We start from the raw sequence: 13,154 nt of genomic DNA on the forward strand, positions 1-13,154 counted from the left end.
ATCAGAGCACATAGGTGAAAATTAAATCCAGAATCCGAAACTGGGGCGTTTTTCAGTTCACGCGAGGCTTTGTAGTTCCTCTTTGATCGGGTCTTCTTCCTCCCTACAGTATCTGCACATGACTCGTTCAATCCATGAATCCCCTCAGCTCATATCTGCAGCAACTCCATTTAAAGAATTCGCAGAAAGGTTACTCCTCTTCCATTCTCATCTCCCCTCCTTTCTCCCTTCTTGTTTCGTTCACTATGGATTCTCCCAAGATCTCTTTTCTCTCTGCGTTCTCTCTCATCCTCTTGGTCTTCCTTCCTGTCGTCGCCCAAGGCGAAGGAGGCGTTTTCAGAGTGAAGAAGAAGTACACCGGAGGAGGCAGACCACACATTAACGTTCTCAAGAAACACGACGAACACCGCCACTCTCGGATGCTCGCTGGAAAACCCATTGATGTTTATATGGGCGGCAACCTTACCGTTATGTATGTATATATAGTAATCTTCCTTTCATTTCGCTTGCTGCCCATGTTTGTTATTTCTAGGTTTTTGTTGATTTTCCCCGTGTTTGGATTGAAGGTTGTGGTATACTGATGTAATGATCGGGACGCCTCCACAGAATTTGACAGTGCATATTGATACAGGAAGTCATATTCTTTGGGTAAATTGTGAAGGTTGTCAGGGTTGCTCGATGAGGATGGATTCTCTAGGGGTATGATTTTACATTTCTAGTTACACCTAACGCTTCAAGCCTATGGAAAAAAAAAATTCTGTGCAAATATATGTCACTTGAAAAAAGTTTTTTTTTTTTTTGGTCAATGAAAAAGACTTTATTCATTCACCAAATATGAAAAGAATATACATCAAGATACTCAAATATGAGATTACAACTTCATATTCTAATTATTTACATCTATAGTGACAGTATCCAATCTCTGCTGTCAAGAAGACTTGTACTATTGAGGATGATGTATAGCATACTGATCTTTATTTCCCCAAACACCTGGACTGCATTCCTGAATTTATTCTTGAAAATTCTGTTATTCCTCTCAATCCATATGCAATATAGTGTTGAGGAGAGAGCCATCCTTTTGATCTTTTGCCTGTCTCCCTTACCTCTCAACTTGTAGCAATACCAGTCCATAATATGATTCCACACACAAGATCTCCATGAAAATTTCAGCCAATCCATCACAACCAACCAGACTTCACTTGAGAAATGACAATCAAAAAACAAGTGATCTCTATTCTCCTCAGCTCTTGTACATAAACAGCAGGAGTTACTGGTTATAATTCCTCTTTTGAGAAGCCTATCTTGAGTTTGCAGGCTATTTTGCACAGCTAGCCAGCTCAAAAAAGAATGCTTTGGGTAACTGATTCCTTCCCAGACTGTGTTATACCATGGTACAGGCACAGAGTTTGCTGAGAGAGCATGGTAGAGGGCTGACATCTGAACTTTTGAATTATTAACACAGGAGTTAATCAATTGCATCAAGTTATCAACCCCTCCATTTGAGAAAAAGCTTTGTCCCTGGTTTTTAAGATTTGTTTCCACATCCATGAGTCGCCACTTTTAGCTTGAACAAGCCAAATATCTCTGTTATTAAGATAGGTGTCATGTATCCATTTCATCTAGAGGCTTTCTTTCCTGATATGTATATTCCACAAAATCTTCAGACCTAAAGCATAATTCCACATGGAGGCAGAGTATATTCCCAGGCCTCCATATTTTTTCCCCAAACTCACTTTGTCCCATGCAACCAAGGAATTCGCTTTGACCTGGTGATCCTGTTTCCCCCACAGAAAGTTCCTACAAAGAATATCAATTCTCTGAAGAACTCCAACATGTAAGATGTAGTTGGATGTCCAAAACACTTGAATTCCTAGAATTGTGCTTTTGATTAGCTGAAGTCTTCCAGCATATGATAAATGTCTGTAGTTTGCACAGGACTGAAACTGATCTTTGATTTTGTTTAGCAAAGGTGCACAATCCAAGCATGATAATCTTTTGGAGATGAGAGGTACACCTAGATACCTAATGGGCATAGCTCCTTCTGGATATCCCAGACTGTTAATAATTGATGTCTTGGTTGAGACATCAACCCCTCCAAAAAATATCGAACATTTATTTGAGTTTGCTTCAAGACCTGACACTGCACTGAACTCCCTGAAGCATTGCTGCAGTTTATTTACAGAGTACAGGTCTCCTCTTGCAAATAGGAGGAGGTCATCTGCAAAAATCAAGTGGGTGATACTGAATTTGCCACACCTTGGGTGGAATTTGAATTTCTTGTCATCTTTTAGCATATTCAAGCCTCTTGAAAGGTATTCCATACCAAGGATAAAGAGATAAGGTGAGAGGGGGTCTCCCTGCCTCAGTCCTCTTTTGCCTTTGAAGTAGCCATGTAGAGCTTCATTTAATGCAATAGAGTATTTGGGAGAGGTGATACAGGCCATAATCCAGCCTATCATAGTCTCAGGAAACCCCAATCCACATAACATCTCCTTGAGGAAATCCCAGTTGATTGTGTCAAAAGCTTTCTTGATATCCATATTAAGCATAACTCTTGGAGATATGTGTTTCCTGCTGTAATTTTTGACAAGCTCATGTGCAAGGAGAACATTACTAGTTATTTGCCTCCCTTTAACAAAAGCACTTTGTGCTTCATTAACTAGTGATCCCATCACTGATTTAATCCTATTTGTTAGGATTTTTGAAATGAATTTGTATAGACAATTGCAACATGCTATAGGTCTAAAGTCTGATGGCATTTTAGGACACTGAACTTTAGGGATTAGGTTAATGGACGTGGAGTTAATCTCACCCAACAACTTACCATTCTTGAAAAAATCTTCAATGGCAACAGAGACTTCATCCCCAATAATTCCCCATGCAGTTTTAAAGAAAGACATGCTGAACCCATCAGGACCTGGGGCTTTATTTTCTGACATAGAGAAAACAGCATCTCTAATTTCCTCTCTACTGACTGGAATTATCAGATTCCTAGCTTGGGTTGGACTTAGACAAGGGCCATTGCCAATAATTTTCTTGTCTGGCTTGACAGTGTCAGTTGTTGTGCCCATGAGACTCTTGTAGAAGGAGATAAGTTCAGATATTATTTCCTCTCCATCTGTGAGTTTTTCCCCTGCATTATTATAGAGGACCATGACTCTATTTTGATGTCTTTTGGATTTAATCACAGAGTGGAAGTAGCTTGTACATCTATCACCTTGAAGGCTCCATAAAATTCTTGATTTCTGTTGATAGAAAGAGAGCTCACAATCCAGTAATTTATTATAAGAGACTGTGCATTTCCTTTCTTGATCAATGAAGGACTGATTGAGAGGATCCACTTGCAGGTTTTTCTGTGCATCTTGAAGAGCTTGTTTTGATCTTATCACTTGTTCACTGAAGTTTTTGAAATGCCTTTTGTTCAGTTCCTTTAGAGCAATTTTAAGAAGCTTGAGCTTTGAATAAACTGAAAACATGGCATAACCTGTCACTTTAGTGTTCCAGACTGAAGTTATAGTAGGCCACTTGAAAAAAGTTATCATTTGCATTTTGAATTCTTTTTAAGTATGTAATTAAAATATATTTTTTATTATGTATATGACGAGAGTGTTTTCTATGGCTAATTATCGTGAAAGCCCCTTCAAGTTTGACAAAAACCCTTTGTAGTCCATGTTTTTCATTACAACACCCATCTAGTTATTCCATCTCCCATCTCTTGATCACAAATAATGAGGACGGTTGATAAAGTGAAAATTAGTAGGAAAGCGAGGTAATCTCTTCAAAGCCTTTAATATCAGCTTCTATATGGTGTAATTTTAAAATTTCTCGTTATATGTTGTCTATGAGATAATGTAAAAGTGTTAAGAGGAAGAACAAAAGGATAGTTTTGAAATATAATTGGGTTTTAACAGTTTTTAATGGCATGGGGTTTTGTAATGAAAATATAATGATAGAGAATCTCCTAATAAATGATAGAATTTAAAGGGGTTTCAAATTACTAAAAATAACGGAAGGGAGCTAGAGTGAGGATAAAATGACCACTGTTAATTACTTCTGATGTAAAATGACATCTTTTCCCTCATCTTTGACTTTGACATCCTCTTCCCTTCAAAAAAACACCCTACCCTACAATGTCTTATTTGTGTTAGTAAATATAGATGTCTACAACTAATTAAGAGGCCCATGCACGTATTGTATATATAAGTATAGCTGATTGTAGATGGGTTACAATTAATAGTAGTAATAGGTTGTACTGTTAACCTTCTAACAATAGGATTGCTTAGAGATTAGTGCAATGATATTTCGTTAGTGAACTACGGGCGTTGCTACAGGGACCCCAAATAGAGGACCCTGCATGGGACAGGGAGGCGACACCTCATCTACCCCACTCAAGGTCCCCTATTTTGGGGTCCATGAGTCATTTTTCATGAACTACTTAGCAATTAATTAAAGAAACCAAGGGATATTGATGGGTTAGGTAATTTGGCAATGGCAACATGTTCCATTTAGGATGTACCGAATCCCCAACACACCATTACCACATTAACTTCTCCTTCATCATAAATGATGAGAGAGAGAGAGAGAGTCGCCTGAGAGATGAAAGACGCTTAAAAGTTGCAATTGCCAAATGATAATAGTTCAGAAACATTGAAGACCTACAATTTTGGATGAGTGTTGTGTAGTTCTGTTTTGTTCATCCTCTTAACTTTGCTCCTCTTATTTTTATGTGGAAATTGTAGGAATATGATTTTCATTTACTTAATTCATATTATGATAAAATTGATGAAACCACGATGTAGTATTAGAGATGATTCACCATTTGATTTGCTAGAGACAACATGTTTTGCTGGCTCGCTTTGCGAGGCTTTCATGTCTTGAAAGTAGCTTAAATTGTTGATTGTTCAAATGAGATCATTTTCAAAAGAGGTGGTTAATTATACTTATACCAGATTATGAATTGAACTAGTTTAAAGTTTTGAGTTTTGACGCAGCGTAAAACCAGTTCATTTTGTAAATATCATATCTAATTATTTCTACGCATAGATCATATAATGATCTAATCAGGATGGATGATGTTCTTGCCTACCTATTGTGATAGCTTATGATAAGAATCCCATCTGACCATCTCTTTTTATCATTTTACCACGTATGTGTATATATACTTTAATTACTTTTACTTCTATATTGATCAATTTATTTAGTTTTTGAAAAATATTTTTAGAACTCGCTTTCAAACTTTTTTTTAGAGGAAAATCTCTTGAAACTCAAAATAGAAGACAATTTATCTGTTGTAGCTCATGCTTCATTGCTTAAAGCATAACTAAAGTAAGTGCTTTGCGCTACTATGAAGCAATTGTATTTTCAAGCCCATGTTGTGAACAAGATAGGAAAATATAAAAGGTTTTAGACTAAATTTGAAATATATAACAATCTGGCTATATTTTTTTTGTTAATGAAAAGATTTTATTTCACTCACCAAAGTGTAAACGTTTATGTACATCAAGTCTCTCAATAAACTGAGGTATCAAACTAAAACATCTAAGATAGAAAAAAGATGTCCAGTGGAACTAAAATATCAAAACTGCCTGATACTGCTACATTGAGAGGAGCCATTTACAGGCTTCATCCGGCAGTGAGCTGTTAAGTGAAATGGTCCAAGTATCAATCTTGATGACTTTGATCGGCTGCTCAACACTTCTAGATTCCTCATTAAAGATCCTAGCATTCCTCTCTCTCCAAATGTTGTAGATTGTAGCCGTTAGTGCTAGTCTTTTAATTCTCTGTTTGCATCTTTTTTCCCTCAACCTGAAAAATATATCAGTTCATGAGAATATGTCAATCCGTTGATCTCCACTTGAACTTAAGTCACTCCATAATGCCATTCCACACACTATTGGAGAAGTTAGAGTCAAAGAATAGATGATTTCTGTTCTTAACTACTGCACCTTCACACAAATAGCACTGGTTTGATTGGATGATCCCCCTCTTGAGCAATCTATCCTGTGTAAGAAGTTTGTCTTGAATAGCCAGCCACATAATGAAAGAATGTTTGGGATAGTTCAACTTTTCCCAAACATTAATATCACGCCAGACCACCTTAGAACCTGATTTTAAAGCACTATACAGAGCAGAGAGGTGGATTTTGGAGTTGACACAGCAAGAGTTAAATAGATTCCTCAAGTTCACAACCCCACCCAATAAGTTCACAACATCGTCTTTGGTTTTGATTAATTGCTTCCATAACCAAGGGTCCTCAGCTTTAGTCTAGTCTTTACATACCAGATATCACTATCCTTCAGATAAGTACCATGAACCATCTTGCTATATATTTTATGTACCTATGCAACATTACATTTAAATATTAGGATGAGTGTCTATTAAACATGATCATCCGACAAAAAATAAGATATAATATATCTTGTATATGTAGCTTAGTTTATTATGATTTGCGTCTATACTTAGAAATTTAATTCTTGTTTACTAATCAAGACCTGAAAATATTTATTTGTAAATTTAAATGTACTTCACATGTGAGGCTTACACCTCATGCTTTAGAGATTATGCCTCACTTCATTAAATGGCCTAACGCTTTGCCTTGCACTTCTGTAATTTTAAACATTGTATTTGTTTAATTATTTCCCCTACTATGTTTGATTCCCCTCTCCCTCCGGAACAATAGAATAATAGCATGTTGAACACATCTAGACAGAACACACATGTCCATCCTTGTATGACACTTACAAATTTGAAACTGCTCATTACAGTTATAATGCACCAAGTATCTTGTTGCCAATTTTATTGATCTAAATATGCCATAGGTTATTTTACTCATTGAGGTTTTTTGCCATGTTACTAGTAGCTTCAATATATGCATTATGTATTGAGAATGTTCACAGGTGAAGACATACAAAATTTTGGGCTCAGTGGGACAGGTCTTGAAAATATAAATTCAAGCACGCTGTATTTTATTGTTGAAGACATCGATACACTTTTTGCTTTACTAATTGTTTGCTCTTGTTGGTTTATGTGTAGATAAAATTAGTCTTCTGTACAGACCCGAGGTTTCTACGAGTGCAGAAATTGTGGCGCGTGAGGGAAAGTATCGTGTGAAAAGTATCGCCCATGTTTGCAAAAACATTTCTGAAGGGGTTTTTGTAATATGACTCTCGGCTACTTGGATGGGAACGGGGGCTTATGGTTTTTTTGTTACAGATTTCACTGAAATTTCCAATCAATGTTCAACTAACCAAGAAAATCAACACAGCCAGAGAATATCACATTTTGGGTGAGTCTGCTACCCAAGTTTCCTTCTAATCTACTCTTTCATTTTTTGTAACTGGCATAATTGTTTTCCCGTCTTAAGAATATTGTTGTTATGTTCAAATGAGATTAGTGATGTGATTTTTCGACTGAGACTACACCTAATTTGTATCTTTATGTTATAATATTTGTTGAACGGTTTTCAACGTAGAATACAACTCGGGTAGTCACAGGTTTCAACCATCATGTGCATCTTCTGCCTATATGCTTGAATATAGGGTTTATATATTAGTCAAACTAAGAATTGTTCTATACCAATATCAGTTTTCATCAAATTTACTTAGCAAGATAAAAGAAGTAACTCAAGTTGAAAAATGAAGGCATTCATTATAGGACTGCAAGGTTAATAACATGCTGGAATGTGTATAGTTTCAACAATTATAGAGCACTACAATTGAATTCTATGAAGACATAAGAGTATAAAGAACAAATGAATATCTTAATGAATAATACTTGATCATTCACAATAACAATATGTTTTTTGTAAGCAATCTATTTATTTGGTTACGCTATTATTATTATTATATATGGGTTTCTATAATGTGCTTCATGGCAATTTTAAGAATCGATTAAGGGTTATACGTAATCTATTATCATAATTGTATGCTGCTATAGTGGGTTTTGACTTTTTTAACTAAAACTGATTATTTATCCGTTTTATACTTATGTATTTAATTTAATGAAAATAACAAACATTAATTCGTGACACTCCTACATGGTGAAGTAGTCTAACCATTGTAATGTTCTTCACATGTGCTTTAAGGCATCTTAGAGACCTATATGTATCATATGTCATAATAGCACTATTTCGGCGACAGTTCAACAGTCACTACTCATGATTTGATATAATCTGTGGCCCCAAGCTTGCAGGCCCATTAATGAAGCTAACCAAAAGTCCAGGTCAGCTTAACCTAATGTTCACTACTATATAACCTAGTCTGGTTAAGAGTCCGTTTGAAATAGATTAGTTTAAGCCCAAGGGTCATACTAAAGTCACTAAGTAGTCGCTTTATGTTAGTGCAAAATTGGCTACGTCATTTATGGTTCTTAAATTGCTTTTAAAGGACATAAGATACAGTGAGCACAAGCTATTTCATCATTATATGTCACAATGCCTATTGGCGCATGCTTCAAATACACACTAGTCCATTATTTGAATCACAATTGTACTTTTATCCACTACTCTGGGCATATATGTTGAATGACTCAATATCTCACACATGAACATAGAGGAGCTACACTACGATGTGGGGTATTAGTAGTGGCTGCAGGACAGATCGCTGTGTTGGAAAAGCCCAGTTACATAATGGCTTCCTTACGAGAGAGTGTTCTTGAATCATTTGGCGGGAGTAGTCTATACAAATAATATAAATAAGGAGAATCTAAGTATTTCGAAGTAATTGCGTTTGGTTTATTTGTAATCTCAGTTCTATATTTTATGTGATTTTGAGGATTTATAAATAATGTATATGAATATATAACGGGTCTTACATCACACTCACTCAAATATATGTTTTATTGTCGGTAGAGGACTAATTTGTTTCCTCCTCAATCATCCACAAAACAAGTAAGTTCCTTCGAACACCCTCTCTACATCAAATAATGTTTGGTCCATGTATATTACTCACACCTAAATTATGTTGGAGATCGGATATGAAACGATGCTATAGTAATGGAGTATGCACCATGCGCTTTTAGTTGGAAATTCAACGGCAAGCCGAGAGAAGTCGGCCCCCCACACGGCTCTCTTGCTCCTTGGCTTTTTTCTTCCACTGTGGCAGAGAATGCCTTTCCCACCTCTTTGAAAGGTTAGGAGGAAATCGACTATCATTACATGAAACATTTTTCGTAAACTGGCTTTTCGTGTCTCTAATCTCTTTATGAGCTCTATTATACACTAGTGCAACAAAAATCAATGTTCTTGTTCACTCCTGCGGCTACAGATTTTATGGTAGAAAAAGCATTCTCTTTCATTGAAAAGTGTCCGCTTACCCGCGCTGAATGTCATAAGATTCTGTTATTTATTTCGCACAGATGGCACAAGGCGCGAATGTGGCAGAATGTTCTAGGTCGTTGACACGACTCGAAGGTCTGATTTGATTCCCATCATCGATGAAGATCCAGGGGTAAGGAGGATTACGGATGTGTTAAATGTGTGTCCGGTTGTTGCTCTACTCAAGAGAAATGTGCAATGATTGCCTTTTTGCCTCCTCTTTTTCTTTAATTTATCCAAATGCATCTTGACATAGAGAAAGACATACAAGCGGCAAGCGAAAGAGTAGCGTCAAGGTATTGCATGAATCACTTGAGTAGGTAGTCCTGAGGCTTTCACTATAATATTCTGGCACTAGACTTCGGATATGCACCCGGCATTGGCTACATATATCTTCTACTGAAGATCAAAAGTGCACGAGTCTCGGCGGATCTTCTAATCGAATTTGAATTCGCATCGGGATTCAGTATAGCGACTGGTGGGTCTAATGGTAAAGTGTATTTCTTCCTATTGGGAAGCGGGATCTCAATGTGGAGCTGAGGATAACGATATTTCATGATACTTAAGCAAATATCGAGGGCGCGGGTGGAGAAGCGTTGGTTTATGGACTAGACGATTATCATGATAACTTAAGAATAGAGGCGCGGGTGGAGCCGTTGGTGGAGGCGAAAGAGGTCAAAGACAGGAAAACGACAAGGAAAACATGAAGCATGCAATTACTCTGGCCGGTCAACCGGGCTTCCAACATTGGTCGACCGCGAAGGCTAGACTGGTTGATCGATCGCTCATCATCAGTCGACCGAAAACGGATACGCCTACAGGGTTAAAAACCTCTCTCTGGTTGGTTGACCGAGCCAAGCAGGCCGGTCGATCGGATCGCGGTTCCTGGGTGAATATGGATTCCTTTTGACGCGTATTCCAAGTTCAATTGGGCTTGGTTATTTACGATTTTACCATTCACGTTGTTAGACATATAAATAGGGATTGTTTAGGGTTTCTAAACATTAGATTAACAGAAGAGAGATTCTAATCAAGAGATTAGGGTTTAGAGAGAATAAAGAGATTGTTTTTTAATTCTAGAGAGATTGTGAGATAGAGATTTTTGTAATCTTTTATTTTTCATAATTTAGAGAATGTATTTTTCTTCGTCAATTGAATTGTTTTGTGTGTTTTACTGTCTTCTTCTCAAAACCACATTTGATAATTTCGCGATCAAATGTGCTCGCACGGCGACTCGTATCAAGTTGGCATCAGAGCATTTAGATCCTGTGAATGAGGTGTCCTGTGCATGGTCCTTACTCGATCACAATACAAAGAGCTAGGCGAGATTCTTATTTTTTTGGAAGAAGTCCAAAAATCAAGAAAGAAGAAGATGGCAGAAAGCGACAATTCATCGAGGCTTGATGCGATGGAAAAACAGATCGAGAAAATCAGTTCGACTCTCATGAAGCTCATCGATCTCATACACGAAGGCGAAAAAAAGGTAAATCTTCGGCGGGATCTAAGAAAAAACCTATAGAATCCGATGGAGGTAGTGAGAATTCAAATTCCGATGAGAAGATCGAGGCTGTCAAGAGTGTTTCGCATCAAGGGGGTAAGGGGCCTTACCAAAATCTGAAGATTGATTTCACAGTAGAGATTCATGTTTATGATGTGAGTGTTAATGTCGAAAGGCTTGATGATTGGATCGAACATATGGAAACTTATTTTACTCATTATGGATATTCTTCAAAAGAGAAGATCGTTTTTATGACATTGAAGTTTTCAGGCCACGTATTGACGTGGTGGAAATCCTATTGCAAGCAGGAGAAGAAAGCGATGTCGTGGAACAAGTTCGAGTTGCTAAGAAAGCAATTTTACTTGGTGGGGTTCTTTGAAGAGTGTTTGTACAAGTGGTATGGTTTGCACCAATGATTCAATCAAACCGTTCAAGAATACACTACAGAGTTCTAGCAGCAGTCCATGGTCCTCAACATTACGACGGAGGAGTTCTCTGTTTTTATGAAGTATATGAAGATTTTGAACGAATACATCCAGAAAGAGATGGAAACTATTCACAGTTAAGTTGATTGCAGAGGTGAGCGTGAAGTCTATTGCCATTGAGGGCAAGCAGAAGAAGAACAACGAGATGAAGTGAGATGCTAAGCAAGCTAGAGGAGAGTCTAGTGGTTCCCAACCTAAGAAGAAGAAGAAGAAGGGTGATCCAGGAAAAACAGGACTGGTTTGTAGTCATTACGAGAAGATATGACATATAGTTGATTGATGCTGGGAGAAGTATCCTCATTTCAAGCCAAAGGGGTTAAAGAAGAAGGAGAAAAATACATACGTGATAGCACAAGGTCCAAAAAAAGTTCTAGGGATAACAGAGCCCAACAGCAGTCTCAACTTTATGGCAATGAAGTAGACCACGAAGGAGGACGAAGACCCTAGAGAGCAGCTTTTTATTCTTAAGTTGCAAGTGAATACCAATTTGGTAGATGTCATAGTTGATCAAGGAAGCGAGAAGAATTTGATATCCGAGGTCTTGGTTCAAAAGGTGGGTCTGAAGACAGTCAAGCATCTAAAGCCCTATCTATTAGGATGGATTCAGAAGGAGACGGGACTGAGTGTAGTTAATCAATGCACTTTTAGATTTACACTCCATGAGTCGTATATTGACAATGTCATATGCGACGTAGTCTCATTAGATGTTTGTCTGGTTATACTAGACAATCCTTATTTGTGGGATAGATACGTAATCTATGAAAAACTGGTTCAGAAGTACACATTCACCAAAAAATGACGAGAAGTTTATATTTCGTTTGGCATCTCTTCCGAAGGAGACAAACTTAATGACGGTGAACCGAGCGAAGAGGCTAGTGAATGCAAGCAAGAAGTTTGTCTCGCTATTCATTAGGCCTTATGAAGAGCCACTAAAAGCATATTGTAATTTGGAACGAAAGGTGACTACGACGAGACACGGGACGAAGGAGTCGTTTCTGATCGGACGTCAAGGTCATGTTCCTAGCAAGGCCAGGTGGTTCAATAGGGAAGGAGGGGCTCGCGAGTTCCCTCAGCTAAAGTTCTAACTAGAACGAGTCTTCAAGTTCCTAAAGGGGGGATCCATGATATGGGTGTATGTTCTTCCTTGCTTTGGGAGCTTAGCGATCCTCATAGGAGCTTGAGGATAGACGATTCTCATGGTAACTTGAGAATATAGGCTTGGGTGGAGCCGTTGGTGACAGCGAAAGAGGACAAAGATAGGAAAATGGTAAGGAAAACAGGAAGCAGGCAAGCACTCTGGCCGGTCGACTGGGCTTCCAACATCGGTCGACCGCGAAGGCTAGACCGGTTGACCGATGCTCATCGTGTCGACCGAAAACGGATACGCCTACAGGGTTAAAAACCTCTCTCTGGTTGGTTGACCGAGCCAAGCAGGCCGGTCGATCGGATCGCGGTTCCTGGGTGAATCTGGATTCCTTTTGACGTGTATTCCAAGTTCAATTGGGCTTGGTTATTTATGATTTTACCATCCACGTTGTTAGACATATAAATAGGGATTGTTTAGGGTTTCTAAACATCAAGTTAACAAAAGAGAGATTCTAATCAAGAGATTAGGGTTTAGAGAGAATAGAGAGATTGTTCTTTATTCTAGAGAGATTGTGTGAGAGATATTTTTATAATATTTTATTCTTCATAATTTAGAGAATGTATTTTCCTTCGCCAGTTGAATTGTTTTGTGTGTTTTACTGTCTTCTTCTCAAAACCACATTTGATAATTCCGCGATCAAATGTGCTCGCACGGCGACTCGTATCATAATGACGTCCTATTTAAGTTGTGTCTTCCTTTCCTTGAGTATAT

General features: G+C 37.8%; 1 protein-coding gene across 1 annotated transcript in view; it reads left to right on the plus strand.

Moving 5' to 3' along the window:
- LOC109831516 (aspartic proteinase-like protein 2) overlaps positions 1–13,154 on the plus strand; it is a 74,073-nt gene continuing 60,919 nt past the window's right edge. Inside the window, exons 1-2 of the mRNA XM_020398851.1 lie at positions 1–472; positions 567–699. Coding sequence (XP_020254440.1) covers positions 135–472; positions 567–699 — 471 coding nt within the window. The 5' untranslated portion in view covers positions 1–134. The remainder of the gene's footprint in view (positions 473–566; positions 700–13,154) is intronic.

The sequence above is a fragment of the Asparagus officinalis genome, chromosome 2 (assembly GCF_001876935.1).
Source record: "Asparagus officinalis chromosome 2, Aspof.V1, whole genome shotgun sequence".
In the NCBI taxonomy this organism is placed as follows: Eukaryota; Viridiplantae; Streptophyta; class Magnoliopsida; order Asparagales; family Asparagaceae; genus Asparagus; species Asparagus officinalis.